We start from the raw sequence: 19677 nt of genomic DNA, 5'->3' as shown, positions 1-19677 counted from the left end.
TCGTTCGGTTAGTTAAACGAACCAAACACGAACAGTGATGCGTTCGTTCGTGTTCGAATCGTTATTGTTTGAAATACAAAATAATATAAAATAATTATATATAAAAAATTTATTATATTTTAAAACATTAAATTTTATAAATTATAATATATAATAAAATAATAATAATAATATATTAATATACTATAGTAGTAGTAATATACTAATATAGATATTGTATATTTATATAATATAAGTTATATAAAACAGCTCGTGTTCTGTTCGTGTTCGGCTCGTTCGTTAAGAAACGAACACAAGCTTATTTCAAACAAACTAAATTTTAACGAACTGAACACGAACACAAGCTTTGTTCGTTCGTGTTCGGTTCGTTTACACCCCTAACTACAACAAGCAGACCTGAGGTTCTAAACAACTATTACTTTCCTGGATTGTAAAATCCCAAATCGAAGACGGTAAAGATCCGCGTACGAGCACTTACCTCCGCTTCGACCAACAAAGTCGTGTTTTTTAGCACTTTGGGTCCGGGCTTCACCGACATAATTCCGGGCCGTCGTTCTCTCCGATCCAAACGGAAGTTATTCCCAATTCCAATTCGTGGGACAGTTACCAATTTCTGCTTCAAATTTCCATTTTTTTCTCTCCCCAAGATCGCGATTTTTTAATCGCATTGATTTGGATTGAAATGCGTCGATGATCTTTGGACGGCGATCTCATTTCTGGCAGCGCTGGGGCGGGTGGAGTGCCGTCGGATGCTGCAGCCGTTGCAGCGGGTGCGGCTGCAGGTTTGGTTTGTTAGGGTTTGTTCGTGCGTCCTCGTGTGGACTTGTTTAGCTCAGCTTGTTGCCGTCGGTGATCTCTGGCGCGGCCATTCTCGGCTTCCGGTGGCCGTGAGGTTTTTTCTCAGTCTCGGAAATGATGCTGCGGTTTCAAGTTTCTCTCTTCGCGACCCGGTGCCTGCTTCTACGCCGTATGTTCCTTTGAGTAAGTAACAGTTTGATTTTCTATTCTAAGAAGACGTTTAACCTTCTACTGTTTCCTTCTCTCGCCTTATTAGAGGAATGTGATTACTGTAATAAGAGGGCGGTCAATGGATTTTGAGAGCTTTTGGGGAGAATTGAAGTCATTAGTAGGTGACATCCACATTCATGTTGGAAGGATTCTTAAATGGAAGAAGATTCTTCGTAGGAATGACATTTCTTGAATCCTATGGTATGGTTTCACCATGTAAAAAAATTGGAAAAATAAAATTGTTTGTATACTTTATTTCTTAGTTATAATAAACGTGAAGTGGGGTCGAAATTATGTTTTTATGGAATTGATGAACTAAAGATTTGAAATGCATTGGAAAATTTAAAATTTTGGGCCATGGAACATTCAAAGGCAACCCAGAGATGAACAAGAAGATCAAATCAATTGACTTTATAATATAAAGAATGAAATGGAATAAGTGCAAAATGGTGCACGCTATAAGCTCCATGTGCCTTATGATAAAGCTGAAGCAGTATGAATTCTTACTTTGCTTATTCCTAAAGCATGCTGGCTTGACGATGAGCACAATCATGGCACATGACCTGGTTTTTCTTCTAAGTTCTTGAGAACTTTTTGGATTTATTTTATGCAAATCTGGTGCTTGGTAATGAAGTTGACGGTAATGAAGTTGACGAGTAAAGATTGACGAGTAAAGATTTTTTTTTTTTTGTTATTTATATTACTGTTTATCAATCCATGAAAATTGGCAATATTAAATTTATGATAATGCTTGAGTTGGTTATTCTATAACTGTTTTCTAATGCCTACAGTACATAAACAAAATGCAGGAGTCTATAAAAGCAATGGCTTTCTCAGAATATCTTGCAATGGAGGTCTAAATCAGATGCGTTCAGAGGTCTTGATCTTCTTTATTACTTTTTTTGTCATAATTCAAATTGCCGACAGAAAAGATTAATAATCATGCTAAGTTTTTGAACATTGCAATTAAATTGGCTGCTTCAGATATGTGACATGGTTACTGTTGCCCGCTTTTTAAATCTAACATTAGTTGTTCCAGAGCTTGATAAGAGATCGTTTTGGGCAGACAATAGGTATTGCTTACTGGCTGAATGATTTTTCTTTTTTTTATGTTTTATTGGATCGATATTTTGAAATTAAATCACTGTTTTTTGGGTTCTGAAGCAACTTTGGAGACATATTTGATGTGAGCCATTTCATCAATACTTTGAGGGATGAAGTGCATATAGTTAAGAGAATTCCAAAGAGATTCAAAGCACCAATTAATATACTTGAGATGCCTCCTGTCAGTTGGTCGAATGAGCATTATTATATAAAGCAGGTCTGAACTTACTAACATTTTGTAGCCATGTATTTTATTCTTTCTTTTTTTCTTATGTTATTGATTGCAAAGATTTTTAAACTGGACTGGTATATTTTTGCAATTGTAGATTTTGAAACTAAATCGAAACTAGATTCTTGTTTCTACAACAAAATTGATGATTAGTTTTGCTTCCGGCGAACCTAATTATGATAGCTTTTAATCTAATGTACGTGTTCTATTTGACTCTACAGATTCTTCCACTTTTCGATAAATACAGTGTCATACACTTCAATAAGACTGATGCACGCCTGGCAAATAATGGTCTTCCTCTTGATCTTCAGAAGCTTAGGTGTCGTGTTAATTATCAGGCTCTGAAATTCACTCCTCAGATTGAAGCATTAGGGAATAAGTTGATTAAAATTCTACAAGAAAGGGGCTCTTATGTAGCATTACACTTGAGGTATGAAATGGACATGCTAGCATTCTCTGGATGCACTCATGGTTGCTCTGTTGACGAAGCAAATGAGCTCAAGAGATTGAGGTTTGCATCTGAAACATAAATACTTTCTATATTCTTTATTGGTAATTAGCAGTTTTCCATATAATCATTTTTTTTACATATCATCATATTGGATTTTTATAATGGATATTTTTGTACCTCATGTATTCTTGTTATTTGTGTTTATGCATATTCCAGTGCTGTCTCCTTTAATCAAACGGTGAAGAAACAAAAATATTAAGACCAATGAGAAGGCATAACAAACACATCGCTTACTAATCTTGTTATCCAACGCTACAGATGCCTCCTCGATCCCAATCAATATCTAATACCAAAATTAATAAGAAATCAGAATGGGTATCGTGATTTTTAAAACCATTTACTATTATTTTGAAGCTTTTATGAAGAGCCGTAATAGATAATTTTTGACTTTTGGTAGCATTAAATAAGTATAGTCATATAATATGTGTGTACTATAATGAAATAAATATGCCATGTATCTGAATATCGTTGTTATTCTCATAAATGATGGTTTTGATTCAAACTTATGATTATTGAAATAAGTTTCTTAGTGATTTTAGATCAATTTCATTTTGATCTTTTTGGAATGTAAGTTTAGTAGTACTAGACCTAGTGGCGGGATTGTGAAAATCGGTGAACAAGTTATTAAAAGGAGCGAACGTTTTAAATATCTTGAATCTATTTTTTAAAGTGATGGTGATATAGATGGAGATGTTATTAGTAGAATTCAAGTTGGATGGTTGAAGTGGAGGAATGCATCGAGCCTGTTGTGTGATAGAAGAGTGCCTCTCAAATTTAAAGGAAAATTTTATAAGCTTGTGGTGAGACCTGCAATGCTTTATGGCGTAGAATGTTGGCGTATGAAAGAGAAGCGTAAAATTAAGTTATGTTTTGCTTAGGTAAGAATGCTTAGTTGAATGAGTGGCTTTACACTTAGCAACAAAATGCAGAACAAATATATCTGCGAAAGGATTGCTGTAGCTTAGTGGCGGACAAAATTAGAGAGAGTTGTCTTAGATGATTTGGTTACATTAAACGTCAACCAGTTAGGAGAGTGGTTGTTTTAGATTTTACTTATGTTAAAATATGTAGAGGTAGACCTAAAAAGTTTTGGGCATGCTTGTGGGCTCCAAAAGTTTGAAAAGTGCCTCGGACTCTCGTCGAGAGCTCAATATGGTGCGTTTGTGAAGTTTCGGGTTGAATATTTAGAAGGTGAATGAGATTGTAGATAAGATACTACTTAGAGATTTTACCCTTATTTTGCGAGGAATTTAAGACTGAAGTTTGAGTTTTTTTATAGGCGCAAGCCTGCATGGTTAATTACCCCTTCTGATAATGGGAGATCACTTTCGATTAAGGATAGTCATTGGGCGGTAAGTATCCAAACTAAACATATAGTAGCAACAAATTTAAAATTTTAAAATTATAAAATTATCATCACTGTGAGCTCAAAGCGGATGGTGAGGTAAACGACGACAAACTCGATCAAGATCCTATTGTTCCATCATGGTCCCTAGTTTACTTAGTCAGCAGAGGTAGTCGACCCAACCTGGCCAAAGGATTCTTATCAACAGCCATGGCTTCATCCAAGGAGACCTTTTAGACCCGAGGTAAATGTTTGTCTAATGGGACTAATCTAAGTCGACATTAACTTACAAAGGGCTTCTGCCTTATCAAATATGCTCTAGGATTCAATACTCAAAAGGACAGATTGTCATTGATGAACACACGGGCTACAACCTTGATCGTAATATAATGGTTTCATTTGTCGGCAAACTATTCGGTCAGAGGACTCTGGTCGTACCCACTTCTTTGTGGTGCTATTTAGCGGTGAAACCATGCGGACACTATACTCGAACCACATCGTTACTGACATGAGATTGTTTTGAGTTTAAATTTAGTAGTATATTTGATATGACTTTGGCTTTTGTGAGCTTGAGTCACTATTTGATTTGCCTACCTCGACAAACGATTGCGGAGGTTCAATGGATTTATGAATAACAAAAGTTATGGGATTAGTTATGTTAAATCTGTCACTGCAGCTAGTTTTTAATCAGTAGCAGTTAATAATGATCTTATTATATAAATATATATAGATATATATTATAAATAGACACCTACGACTGAAATATATGATCAACACAGTCATCATTGGGGATTGTTGTTTTTGAACCCTTTCAACTCTGTCCCACACAGAGGATCAGGTTCATAGCATATATATCATTTGAGTTTTAGAAGTAGAGTTTAAGTTTTAATTTTGAAAATATACCCCTCTGGTTGAAATCTTTAGTCAACTCGGCTATCATTAGGGACCGAATGAAATTTATATATCATTAAGAGCACTGGTCTTGTGAACTCCATTCTTCATGAGGAGGAGGATCAGACTGGCTAAGCGAGGGCTCAGTCTTGTCAACTTTGGTCCATGTAAGGAGGATTAGATTGACCAAATTGTAGGACTTACGACCTTGCCCTGTTGGCAAGGCGGCCCATTGCCTGCGCAACATTCTCAGACGCATAAACTTGAATATTTAAAGACACGTTCGAGCACATGTGGACATTTTATATTGTAGGTTTGCATATATTTTTAAATAGCTTGACACACATTTTGAGGTGTATAGTTTGAGCTTAAGCATTTGTTTTACCGTACAAGATCCTCGGAGGAATAATTGCTTAAACATCATTAAGAGCATTAGTCCTATCAACTTTAGTCCTCGTGAAGAGAATGGTCAAACTAGCTCAGCTGGGGCTTAGTCTTGTCAATTTCAGTCATTGTAGAGAGGAGAATCGGATTTGCCAAAGCGTGGGACTCACAATCTCGCCCTATAGGTAAAGTGGCTCATTGCTCTCGCAACATTTTCAAATGCATAAGCTTGAATATTTAAAGGCACGTCAAAACAAATGTAGGTATTTTAATTTTATTAGGTTGAGATCTTTAAATAGTTTTGCACGTATTTCCGACCAGATTAGTTTGAGCTTAAGCATTTGTTTAATCTGTGTAGCATTCTTGGACCTTATGATCGAACGTTCAACACATTGGTTGTAGCACATGCGGGAATTTAATATTTATCGTTTGCCATTTTTTGACTGATTTTAAGGGGGTTTTATTGTTATTTGCACATGAATATTATTAATAAGATGCACGCAAATATTTTCATTTAAACCCTTAATTTTGCCTTATGTCCACTCATGTATTTAGGGTTGTGAATTCGGTGGCGATGAAATGCATGTACCCTGCCACGCAAAGAATTGCATGTACAAGTCTTCAAGAATGCAATAGGATCCCTTGTCACACTAAGAAAAGTGTGTATGGAGGTCGCCCGTGCATTCTCAGGCGCCTGCAACATATTTCCCCGTCGCACCAAGAAAAACTCATATGGGTACTTAATTTAGAATTGTCTATTGCGTCTTGATCGTCGTGTGCGAGCATTACCCCATCACAATAAGAAAAGCATGCATGGCTCCCTTCGACTTGTGAAACTAGTCGAAATAAACATTTCAGAAGCATTTTGATTTGCCCACCGCATCGCAAGTGCAGCGTATGAGTTTCGCCCCACCACACTAAGAAAAATATGTATAGGGTTCCACTCGATGTGCCAAATGCTTCGCTATAGAAGTCTCGGGAGTTGTAAGTGTTATGTCTTTCGTGTGGCGACGAAGAATTAGGCGAACATGCATAAATTTTGTGACATAACATGCATTGCACTCCCCTTTTACAACCTTGTATATATTTCCCATCCACACAACACAAACTCTAGCCTAAGCTCTACGGGATGATATACTTAAACTGCAATAACCATCAACTTGAACCTTACAACATATAAAGTTATACTGAATTGAGTAGAAAATCCGCGAGCATCTAATCTTTCATGCTCTTTTACCATAATTCTCCCTTTCTTTACCTTAATCCCGAATGAGGTGCTGCAAGGACAGAGAAGAGATAGGATGTTGCGGTGAAAAATAAGAAAATAGGGAATTTTGGCTGTGCGTGGAAACGAGAAAGGGAAGGAGTGGCTGAGGTAGCTAGCCGGCGGGAGAGCAAGTATTGAGGGGAGAAGCATGATGGAGAGTAGCTTGCTGTGTGAACAGTGATCAAGCAGGTGGGAAACTTGAAGCAGTACAACGGCTTAGGATGTCTGAATGCGTGAACCAAAATGGAAGAGGACTGAAAGTCACAGGTGTGCTGTGCACGAAACCAGAGTTTGGGGGAGACCCAGAGATGAGAGGAAAATTTGTGTGGTTTTTTGAGTGAGTGAACCAGAGAGGAAGAGAGGGTACCGGAAGAAAGCGTTTGGAGAGGTAGCTTAGGAGAGGTAGTGATGTGGGCTTTGGGATTTCCACGAAGAGGTGGCTGCTGGTTTCAGGCCTCGAGCAGTGCGGAGGAGGACAAGAGACGGGAGGCTCAGTCGCTAGCTTCGCCGGAGTGGTGAGGTGGGCACACTGGGAGAGAAGTGAGGAGGTAAGTGGCGTGGGTAAGAGCTTGCCGATGAGAGTTGAAGGAGCAAATTGGCCGGTGGTGAGGAAATGGGTTGACCAAGGAGAGCCGAGTTTTGGTTTGATAGAGGAGAAGTTTACGCCGACAGGGAGAGGAATGAAAAAAGAGGGCAGGCGGTCTGTGGTTTGTGAGAGAAGAGAAGGAGGGGAATCTTTGGGATTGAGGAAGCCAGCTGCCTTGGGTAGGTAGGCGTGAGGGAGCGTGAGGGAGAGGAGATACCGGGCGAGCGGTTAGATTAGTAAAAGAATTTTATTTTATTTTATTTTTTTATATTATTTGCAATGAGGTGATAAACTTTCATTGGATGGCAAGGGAGGTGGAGACATGGGCATGAATGAGATATGGCGATGGCTTGCTGTGCAAGGAAATGAAGGTTCAATTTATTTTTTTTATTTTTAATTTAAATGTCTCAATTTACGTGTCAATTATTTGTGCACAAAGACAGCGATATGAGTGTCATCCCTTGGAGAATTCGACATTCCAGACGTGCTCGCGTAGTCCGTTTCATGATCAGATGTTGTTTGAGCAATTTTCGGTGACGGTCGAGATATTTAGGTCCAAATTACATGCTGCACTGGCAGTATGTCGATTTCATCATGCTTGTTCTATTCAAACATAAAAACCCCTCTTTGGGTAATTTCGATGTTTTTGAATGCAACAGAGAAGCTATATGCTCAATCGACTCACCTTGTGAAATATATATGAGGGTCAACAATCTTGTATAAAAAATGATCTTAGTTTATTAGAATTAAATGAAAATATGACACTCAATAGGACAATGGAGATAAAGGATTCATGTAGCCGACCCCACTAGTGAGATAAAGGCTTGTTGTTGAGAGCTCTTCACCTTATAGTTTTTGAAACAACTAAATATGATGTATTATAGTTATATCTTTTTTTTTTTAATATCCTCATTTTTTAGTTTAATCTTCTCATCATTGTAATTACCTTTATCCTAACTATTTAAGGCTATCTCTGTGAATTTCTATTTTCTATTCGATCTTGCGAAGTGTTGTACAAAATGTTAGTTATGTTTGTCAAATATAATTTCGCATGGTTTCAATTCTTCTTACTTTAGATCTATTATTTTTTTATGCCAACTTTAACTAAGCATTCATTGAGTGATTTTCTTGCCCTTCATTTTTTACAAATCACTTAATTGTATTTTCCACTACTTTATATTCTATAGATGCTACACTCATCATCTCTCTATATATATATATATATCTATATACATCTCTATATATATATATATCTATATATATATATATATGCTTTGTCCGACTTTTCTACTAATAAACATTTTATCGTCCAACCTTATTCATACTATATAGCTGGTTTAGTTGCAATTTTTTAAAATTTACCATTAAATATCAGACCCTGAAGAAACAACTTAGCTTCTCAATCCCATATGATATCTAAGGCCAAGACCAAATATTTAACATCATTTGAATCTATGGAGTGTAATAGCAACAGTTCAAGATACTCCAGAAGCAAATATACCGTGTTTAACTATTCCCTAGAATGCAGGCAATCTTTTGCTTAATCCAAATTCTTATTAATAAGTATTTTTATAAATATTTAATAAAATAAGTATGCTTTTCATTAGATTTTGGCTTTGATTCTCATATGTGAAAATTTTGATTCGAAATTTTGACTCTATTAAAGGAAGGTGCTTTGTGATTCTAGCGCTATATCATGTTATCTTGGTGTAAGCTCTTCATCAATTTGAATTGTTGGAACAAATTTGATATATCTAATATCTATTTACATATTGTTTTTATATCCACTTCTCTAAGACTAACTTCTTCACATTAGCTTAATCTGATACCGTTCTAGGGTTCCTAGAAGGTATTTAAGAGGTGAGTTTGGAGGGGAGGTGGTTGTGGAATAACAAAGAAATGGAAATATGAATTATTGTCGCAGTTTGGATGGGAATAGGAGCTGAAATCTGCTGTTGGACAGCTGAACAGCCGTGTTTGACGGTTGTCCCAGCTGAAAACGAAGACTCAAATGAGGCAATGGCGAGATATGGGCGGTGGAGAGATTCCACCACCTGTTCCTGAGCAAGATAGTCACACCATTCTAAAAAAAAAAAAGAAACACAACCCTCATTAGGGGTAGAATCAAGATACAATCTCTAACACTGAACAAATAAAAAGTCTGAAAAAATAAAGAATAACATATAAATATTCCTTATATAAAAAAAAAGAAATAGCAAAATGGGAAAGAACTCTAAAAGAAAGAAAATATATGAGAAAATTTATAAGTCGGTGTTCCTTTCCAATTTTCTCGATCGCGGGATTCTCGTGATCCTTGTCAAATGGGATCTCGGATTGATTTCATGATCCATGTAGAATCCCACAATCATGAACCACAAATCACGGCTTGCACCATTGCGAGGAAACGCCGGTGTCCCACATCCTCCGACATCACCCGTCATTCTCTTGGGGAAGCATCTTCCCGGGAAGCTTTTGGAATTAATTTACCACAACCAGAACAAAATCATCTTTTTTTTTTTATGGGCAGTGCTCTTACAAATTTATGCTCACATCTATTCTTTGCAACTCAAAAACACACATCATTCCAAATCATGCCTTGATTGAATAATTAACCATTCTTTTTTGCCACAACCAGAGCTGAAAATGCTTATAAATTAGTATTATCAAGAGCGAGTCTTGAATTATAAACCATACTCGACTGGTCGCATTTCATAGATGAGTTGGTTTGACAAAACAAATCTTGAATTGAGGTCTATAACTTGTATAACTTGTTGAATCTCTTTCAGTGGCAACCACACAGGAGATAAATTGTCACTCAATTTATATGACTACTCCTGCAATACGGGCTGCTCATTTTCGGATATTGAATTCTCAAACTCACTAACTTCTAGGAAAACCAATGAAAATCCTGTTGGAGTCTCCCTCTCGGGCTCAATTTGAATCACTAGCATCGCTTCCTAATTAGCGGAATGCTGGTGCTCCTTTGCTTCTTCACCTTTTTCAATTTTTCTTGTGTCACTTTCTCTCTGCTTAGTGAAAGAGATTATTCTCTTGTTTTGGCAATTTAATGTGATGTGCTCAAAATTGTGCATTTGATGCGCTTTCTGGCTCGGACAGATTTGGTAGTGATAGTTGACTCCTCTTGTTCTGGACTCTGAACTAGTTTCTCCTCAGGCAGGGTCAACTTGGATGCTCTGTTGAGTGTACACTTATTGCTCTATCCTAGGGTAAAACTCCGTCTGTAGGTTGTGGCAGTTGCCTGGTGATGTTTTTTCACTTTTGAGTTTAGGGTCTGAACATCTTGCAATGTCCAATAAAGTTGTAATTATACCACTTTGCCAATGGATGGCCTTAATCATGTCGGATGTTGAACTAGGGTGTTTTTCTCGGCCTCGACTAGCCCACACTTCAAAATAAGTTGCTCAAAACTTAGCGATGTACTCCTTTATCGAGAGATCTTGCTGCCGCAAGTGAGAAATCATCAATAATATGTACTATATGTAATGTGCTGGCAATTACCTGTGTTGTATCTCTCATTTCATCTTAAGATCAGATAATTTTATTTTTGCATTCCCACTGTCAAAGACACTTTAAGTTCTCCCACCATAAAGAAGCATTTTTTTAGCTTAGTACCAGCTAGCCATAACCCTTTTGTTAGGCGGAATATACTTATTTTGAAAGACTCGTTCCACTATCTGAAGTCACTCCATAAATTTGTCTAGTTCCATGCCACTGTTAAAATCTGGGAAGTCAATATTCACTCCAAAATCTTAACTTCTTCTCTAACAAGTTCTGACAAATCATCAGGATATTAGTTCTTTATCACTAGATTCAATTCTTTCTCTTGATCTGACGAGTTATCATTGTGGCTATTGGTAATTTCATCAGATTATCTCCTCTCACAGGCGCGAAGTCTCTATTGTAGTTTGTGAATTTCTCTTTTGCATGTCTTCTATAGTGAGCCCCTGAATATCTTGTTGAGGGTTTCTTCTTGTTTGCATGAAATCTGTTGTTGGACGACAAATTGGGCGTGTTTGGCGGCTGTAAACAACGACTCGAATGACGAAATGTGATGCGTCTCGGAAACCAAATAAGCGAACAAGCAACACAAAACGATAATAGATAGGTGGAAAAAATGCAAAGGAAAACAACCAAAATACAAGGATGATCTATTTTTCGAAAGGCAAATCGTCTCTCTCACACTCTAGACGTCGCTAAGAACACCTCACGAAGGAAGAGAACAACAGTCAAACAAAAATATGCATAAAGAAAACAAATCCTAGTTACTCCTCTTAATAGAATCCTCTCACAGCATATCAAAAACTTTCCTTTCTGGCTTTCCCTCCAAACTCCCTTAATTTCTTCTTCTTGAGTATGTGATTAAGCCCCTCTTGAACTTCACCTGTGTTCGACTTCCTTTTGCTGCGGCAAAGTGCCGCTCGACTGCTTCACATGAAAGGGATTGACCCGCCTGCTGTTGTGGCGGGCGGGTTTGGTGTCCTTCGACTGGTCCAGTTCCAGGCGTAACTACATGGTGAGATACGAGTGACGAGGAGATTGCAACATCTGTTCCTGAGTAAGAAACCATCAAACCACTTACAAAAGGAAAATGATACAACACTCTATTCAGATATAAATCAAGATAATGCATCAAAAGTATTAAGAAATTTAAAAAAACATGTAAATAGTCTCTCTTGAAAAAAAAAATTATAAATAGGAAAGAAATAAAAAAAATTGAAAAGAGATGCGAAAATTTAAAAGTTGGTGCTCCATTCCAATTTTCTTGATTGTCAGATTCTCGTGTTCCTTATGGAACGAGATCTCAGATCGATTCTACAGTCAATGCGAAATCTCGTAATCAAGAACTGCAAACTACAGCTTGTAGCGTCACGGGGAAACTCAAGCATCCCGCATCTCGCATCCTCCCACATATGACGTTTCGTGCCATTATCATAATGAGTGAAGTGCTAAAATAGTCCTCTGACTATTTACATGGGGTCGTTTTAGTCCCAGAGTCTATTGAAATGCCAAACTATCATCTTATGTTTTAAAATTATAGATTTAATAGTCTTCCATAGGGACTATTTCAATCCAATTTAAAGAGTCTGGGGAGTAATTTGCCACTTTTGTAGACTCTAAGACTAAAGTGGCCTGATGTAAATAGTTAGGGAACTATTTTAACACTTTACTCGTAGCATAACTATTTGAAGTTGTCTTTTTGAAGTTGTCTTTTTAAATTCATTTGAAGTTGTCTTTTTAAATTCTCTCTCTTTTTTTTCTTTTTTTTTTTTTTTTTTTTTGCTTAGTGTTGTATGCGTTGCTAAGCATATCCTACAAATATATTTATTGAATGATTTCTATTTATTTTATCTTAAATCCAAATTTTTCCTTCTTAATCTTTCGACTATAACTTTAGTTAATCATCTAACGAGTGATTTTGCCTCACTTTATTGTCTATGCTCAAACCAATTAAATTTAATTTTCAATATCTTATCTACCATAGATGCTGCATTCATCATCCCCTTTAATTCTTCCTCTAATTATCCATACTATTCGTAGCACTCATCTGGTGATTCTCGTTCATATAATGTTTATTTTAGCTGTTGATAAACTTTTTACTGCCCCACAATCATATTCATACGATATAACGAGTTTTATTACACTTATAAGATTTGTAAAAGTGGTCTTATGGCCAAAAAATTTGAGTTATGTATGAGATGAGGTCTCTTTTCTTCAAAATGGATGAAGTAAGTTCCTGGCTACTCTTAATGGATCCAAGCAAATGTTGATACTAGAAGTATTGTGGGTACCTCTCTTGTAGGGCTTACAACTCCTCAATAACTAGAGTAGTAATACCTAAATTGGACATAAAATGATTCTATGAACATTTACCTTGGACTCTATTGAATCATGGATTCTGAAGTTAAAGACTGACCTTATAGTTAATATGCATATAAAGGATGTGTCTCCAAGGAGTTTTTTTTTTATGATTTCCTTGATGTGACCTTGAAGAGTTTGCTAGGAGTCTTGGTTGTGTGTGGCGTTAGCGTTGATGCCAAAGTTAAGAAGTAAATGAGTAGGGCCAAATGGCCTTAACGACAATGTATTGTACCTCTAGTGTGTGGTTTTCTAACATCTTGGATTCGTCAAATAGGGTGGTTAGAGGGGTTTTTTTGATGTGAAAAAGGGTATGTCATAGGATTTGGTTGACTCTTCCCTCGCCACAAGAGGCAAGTACATCAAGGACCGCGAGCAGAATGCTTTGCTAAGGTTGAGTAATAATAGAATGAAATCAGATTAAGGGAAGAGTCAATTTCTCAAGTTCTTAATATGAATAGAGGGAGGGGTATTTGCAATCCTACCCCAAGGCTTCGATTGGAGGAATAGGCGGGAGTGTAATAGGAGACGACTTGCTTAATAAGATTTCTCAAATGGAGCAATGTGTAGGAAATCTTTCCTGAAAAAGATGGGATCCTATCGAATCAAATTGATTAGCAAGATTCCTTCCTTTTGGGCGACTGCCTTAATATGGGATTGAGTTTTTGACTTGGGAGGGGACAGAACTCAATACCAGCTAGGATGACTCTTAGACACCTAAGGTTGGAAGGAGTGGGATCCCATCAACCAACATAATTTGGCACAATTCGTCGAGTTTTGAGAAGCATGCCTAGCTTTCTTTCTAAAAGCCTAATGAAGGGGCCAAAATGCTTATACCTAGGAGTTAACTCTATGATAATTAAGGTGGAAGAAGGGATTGTAACAAAGGGCCAAACTCTTTGGAGAGTTTGTCGAGGAGGAGCAACCTCACAGGGTGAACTCATTGTGAGAAGGAAGTCAACTAAGGCTTACCAAGCAAAGTGATTTCTTCAATAAGCCGCAAAGTCACTAATTTTCAGCATGTGTTGAGCGCAATGTTGCTCTCAGGGGAATCTTTTGAGAGAAATTTGACTTATGAGGATGGGTTTTTTGAGAAACTAGTTTCTCGGGACAAGTCACTATAAGAATGCTGAGTGTGATATTGCGCTTGGGAGTTGTCGAGAAGAACAAATTCTCAAGGATGGTGGTCAACTAATGGCCAACAATAATATGTAACCAGAAACAGGTGGCCTCCCTAGACAAGTGGTTGAAATGTCATCTGACATTTTTTTGCGAGTTCAATGAGAGGAGTATGGCTCTCTTAGGAGAAGCCACCAAGGCAGCTGACTCCCTAAGGAGGGTGTTTAGCTAATGGCCAATCAGAGTAAGTCGTCAAGAGAGGCAGCCTCCCTGAATGAGTAGTCTAAACATTAGTTTTTTAGAACAAGTGCCGAGAAGAATATGACTCGTGAGGAAATCAATCAAAATGGTTGATCAAGGTTAAAAAAGGTTCAGTTGGGGAAGAGTCGATTAGAATTCTAATAGTTGATCGAGAAGAATTATAATAAAACTCTTAGCCATCTAATTTAAGACTTGGAAAGAAAAAAAGTGTTGGTATGGTCATAATTTTCATACAATCAACATATTAATAGTCACACTAAATGGGCAAATGGTCATAATTTTCATACAATCAACATATTAATAGTCGCACTAAATGGGCACAACTTAGCCTCTAGGGAGAGCCAAGCAGCCAAATACTGAAATTCAAGTCAGGATACCTTGAGGTGCTGAAAGATATGTCATCACCTATAGATTTTAATATTGACCAGAGTTTAATATGGGAGGTTGAGTAAAGTGCAACCAATTAACTTGGAAAGATGCCCCCTTTAAAGTTCATGAGCACATACTCGAGGATGCTAAGGATAAAGTTTAATTATCTTTAAAAGGTTATCAACATCAGGCCTGACCTAACTTTTATTACAGAAAAAAATATTCTAGGAGAAAGGATTGAATTGGATAGTTCAAAATTTACCATTGCAACAATATACCTACATATTGACTCCAAGATGCTTAACTCTAGAAAGGGATGACCCCTTATCGAGGTCCATCAAGTTCTTGGGAGAATTTGTTGCGAAGGGGTGAGCTTTTAGGGTAAATTTTTTGAGATGAGTTTTGAGATGGAAGGAAGTTGACCAAGTCAGACTAAGATAAGGTGATATCTAAAATGAACCCTTAGAAGATGTTGAGAGAGATGTGACAATTTGGGATGTCTTGTTGTGATACTACTTTTTTGGGGCAAATTACTTGGACGGCTTGAGTGCAATATTGCTCACGCTCGTAGTTTTCTAGAAGAGTGAATTTCCAAGTATGGTGGCTAGTTGATGGCCAACTACAATAGATCGTCATATTTCCCAAGATAAGTGATTGAAATGTTAATTTTGCCGAAGAAGTAAATGTTTTACGGAGAGATAAAAAATGGATGGATCTTAGGAGAGTTGCCATGATAGGCGACTTTTTAGGGATAGCAGTCCAATGTCCAACAAAAATTGTTGTCAAGAGAGACAACCTCAACTGAGAGGTCTAGGCACTGGCTACATGTAGAAGCGCCCTGAAGGAGGATATGGTATTCGAGGAAATTGTCAAAAAGAGACAATAAATATTAAAAAAGGGTTCGCTCGGTGAGGAGTCGACTAGATTCCTAATGGTTAATCAAGTAGGATTATACCAAAGCTTTTCGCCATCTACTCTAAAACTTGTTAACAAAGGTTTTAGGCTTAAATTGTCTTCTTGACTTTTCTAAATGCTGGTTTGATGAATTTCAACATTGACTACAGCTTAGTAGAAGAGTTTGGGTAAGGTGCAACTGATAAGCTTATAGAGTATTAGAGTCATGGCCTGCTATGGCTCTAGAAAAACTCTAGCATACTAAGGTTGAAGTTCAACTATCCCAAAAGGGATGTCAACATTGGAAAGTTCAATGTTGGTGCATTTTCAGAAATTTATCCTATTTGACATGTTTTAACTTAGCACAAGTATTCCGGGAAACAAAGATTGAGTTTGACAGTTGGTGTATTCTACTCTTAGGTTTATTTGTAAGTTTACTGGAAAAACCTTCATGTTAAACTGTAATCTTTCAGATGCACTAGAAACTTTCACACCAAATTCGTAGTCATCCAGTTTGAGTTGATAAAGTTTGTATCTTATTAATATTTTGTTTGATTATTTGCTCTATTAGGTATGCATATCCATGGTGGAGAGAGAAAGAGATTGATTCTGCAGCCAAGAGATTGCAGGGCCTATGTCCCCTAACACCAGAGGAAACTGCACTAGTTCTGCAAGCTTTGGGATTCAATAATAGCACTCAAATCTACGTTGCGTCGGGTGAGATATATGGCAGCGACCGTAGGCTTGCAGATTTACATGTTACATTTCCTCGACTGGTAAGCCGCCTTAATACCTGAAATCATTTGCATGTTGAGCTCTTCTCACAAATCTTATATCCTGAAACAACTAGCCCAATAATTTATTTGAGTTTCCTAAGATTTAAGAGTTGTCACGTGATACGACACATAACCAAAATCAGCGAACAACTTGCGAGAATTGAGTGGTAAGGAACCCAAGCTAGGGCTATTTGATTAATACGAAAGCGAATAAGTAAGATAGAAGGGTGATCTATAATTCGAAGGTAAATTATCTCTCTGCAAACCCTAGACGTCATTTGGAGCACAAAGCCAAAAAGAAAACTACAACAAAACGAAACATAAACCCAACCCTAGCTAATTAGTCTTAATAAATACTTCCCAGAATCCATTCAAACTCCTCCCCCCCTCCCCTCCCCAACAAAAAAAAAAAAACTCCCTTATTTCGTCTCCTCTTTTACATGATTAACGGTTGTGTGGGCCCCACTAGGCAGCTAGAATCCGGTCTTCCTTGGATCGGCTGGTCTGTAGCCGGTTGCAGGAACACTGTATCATCATGTCAAACAGTTTTCAATTTTTTTGTGCTGTCGAGTTTGTTTATATATGGATTTACAGTTTAATTTTGTGTTAACTCCTACATAAATTGAACAAACCACTTGAGTTCTGCCTCTTCTTCCTTGTTCTTAAGTTTTGATGCTGCTTATATATTTTCTAATTTTCAGTTGAGAAAGGAGATGCTTCTGGATCCTGAAGATCTACACCAATTTCAGAATCATTCCTCTCAAATGGCTGCATTGGATTACCTGGTTTCAATTTCTAGTGACATTTTTATTCCTACCTATGATGGAAACATGGCCAAAGTCGTCGAAGGCCATCGCAGGTTCACAAATTTCTAATAAGCACCATTTAGCTGCATAGCCTTTCAATGTAAATTCTGCAAAACTGTAAAAAAAAAGGGATTTTATTATTTATTTTTATGTATATTAACAGGTATCTTGGCTTCAGAAAAAGTATTGTGTTGGACAGAAGAAAGTTGGTTGAATTACTGGACCTGCATGCTAATAAAACACTCTCCTGGTCTGAATTTAGTGTTAATGTTCAGGAGATCCATAAGAACAGGGTTGGGCAGCCAAGCTGTAGAAAGGTACTGGTTAACAGACCAAAGGAGGAAGATTACTTCTATGCTAATCCATATGAATGCCTTGTCGATTCAGCCGGATGCAATGAGCGATTGAATTCTTCAAACGCTCCAAGATGAGGCCGGCAACCAATTCATGGCTCGCTGTCGCTCGGTTGATATACAGCCCAAAACTCTTACTGCATTGGAATCCGTTTGTGGGGGAAATTTCATCCCCTCTATCATATTCTTTCTGTTTTTTCAGCTTAATTTTTGTTTCTATCAGAGTTGAAGAAGAAGGCTGTTACTGTCAAGTATCCATCTGGAGATGAGGATGGAAGAAGAATTTGGAAGCCATGAGGTTCATAGTTTCAGTGGTAATGTTACTTTCATAATGTAAATTTCTTTAGAATTTTTAGTGATTTTCCCCTCTGGATTGCATGAGGGTTGCTGCATAAACCACAAGTTAGAAAATTTCTATTTATTAATTGGGTCATTTTGTATTGAGCTTTATTTCGCTCTTGTTAATATATTGGGTAGCATTCACCCGTGAAATCAGTGTGTTGGTTGTGGATGTTTTTCGACACTTGTATGAGTGGAGGAGCTTCACTCGTTTTAGCTTTTGCAGACTGAAATGCTAATTGGGCATTATTTGCACTTTACATTGTTTTTATACAACTTTTACACAATTTCAGTCTGTAATATTGTGCCTGGATTTGCGTTGATTTGTTAATTTTTTTTTTGGTAATTGAACCAAGAATTATGATTGTTTGGCTACAGCTTTCATTGCTTTTTAGAATTTTTTTGAGGAGAAATATTAAAATTAAAAGAGGCATTTACGTACATAGCACCCAATTCCTATGTATTTACATATCTAACATCCACACTGCTTTTTGCATTTATACCATCCGAATCTTTCATATCGCTTTTTTAAAAATGCCACTATTTTAACTTTTAGAAAGCGAAATTTACTTTTTGAAGCATTGGTAAGGTGCGTATGTATGTAAAAGTTGAAGTTCAGGTGTTAGATATGTAAATGTTTAGGTATTGAGTGGCGTGCATGTAAATCTTTCTAAAATCAATAATACATTCTGAAAATGGTGAAAAACAATGAATTGATATTTTAAAAATATGGATTCAATACGAATCAACCAAATGAAATTTTATCTAAGATATCATTTAAAAAAATTTAAAAAAACAGATTTTTATTTCGTCTTGGGAACTCGAAATGATTAGAGTGGGCCATCAGAATATGTCATTCTCATGAACTAAGATTAATATAATTTTAATTGATTTTACATGAAGAGAAATTGGTTCTTTTTTGGAAGTTACAAGTTATCTAATCTTGTTAACTGTTACAATGTGACGTTCAAATCAACTTTGTAATAAAATAATTAAGCAGGACTATGACATTTAATTCATATAAGTTAGATGTTTCGGGCATCAGTGTGAATCAGCACTAGCACCTGCTCTTGAAATTTCTCATTCAATTTTGAAACAATTGTTTTTTTAGTTAAAGTATTATTATTTAATCTATCTTAAAATAAATTATTAATACTTAGTGAATCCTTTTAGGACTTATGGCCCTGTATAGTTTAAAGGGTTGAATTTTTAGAAGACAAATTGGATTGTAAATATGACATTAACAAGAGATTTCAATCTCATTTTTGTGATGACTTTTTGATCTGGGGTTTGACGCTTCCCAGAGGGACAAGCCCCTATTGTTAGTTACCCTTCCCAATAATAGGATAGCACTTTTGATCAATGCTAGTCATTAAGAATTGAATATTCAAACATATAATAACAACCGACTTAGGATTTTAAATAATAAAATTCTTCAATTGAAGCATAAAGCGGATTATTGGGGAATGAATATGAAACCTATTCAAGATCTCATGGTTTCGTCATCCCAGACCATCGTGATCTCTAATCTATTCAGTCAGAGGAGGATATTTCAAAA

At 36.8% G+C, this 19677-nt stretch overlaps 1 protein-coding gene across 1 annotated transcript; it reads left to right on the top strand.

Annotated features, from left to right (window-relative positions):
• The first annotated feature begins 429 nt into the window (after positions 1 to 429).
• LOC110025047 (uncharacterized protein At1g04910-like) lies at positions 430 to 18422 on the top strand. Its single transcript, XM_020725305.1, has 8 exons — positions 430 to 981; positions 1818 to 1885; positions 1993 to 2081; positions 2173 to 2329; positions 2563 to 2852; positions 16417 to 16621; positions 17323 to 17480; positions 17591 to 18422. Exons 1-8 carry the CDS (start codon positions 750 to 752, stop codon positions 17856 to 17858), a joined length of 1467 nt encoding a protein of 488 aa, XP_020580964.1. The 5' UTR covers positions 430 to 749; the 3' UTR covers positions 17859 to 18422.
• The last annotated feature ends 1255 nt before the right edge of the window (positions 18423 to 19677 follow it).

Source organism: Phalaenopsis equestris, unplaced genomic scaffold, assembly GCF_001263595.1.
Source record: "Phalaenopsis equestris unplaced genomic scaffold, ASM126359v1 Scaffold000287, whole genome shotgun sequence".
Classification (NCBI taxonomy): Eukaryota; Viridiplantae; Streptophyta; class Magnoliopsida; order Asparagales; family Orchidaceae; genus Phalaenopsis; species Phalaenopsis equestris.
This window is presented reverse-complemented; position numbering and strand designations above follow the sequence as displayed.

Excerpts from the sequence above, each read along its gene's own strand:
- LOC110025047 (XM_020725305.1), top strand. The coding sequence starts at position 750 with ATGCTGCAGCCGTTGCAGCGGGTGCGGCTGCAGGTTTGGTTTGTTAGG. Across the intron at positions 982-1,817 it reads TACGCCGTATGTTCCTTTGA|GAGTCTATAAAAGCAATGGC; the intron begins GTAAGTAACAGT and ends AACAAAATGCAG. Across the intron at positions 16,622-17,322 it reads ATGTTACATTTCCTCGACTG|TTGAGAAAGGAGATGCTTCT; the intron begins GTAAGCCGCCTT and ends TCTAATTTTCAG.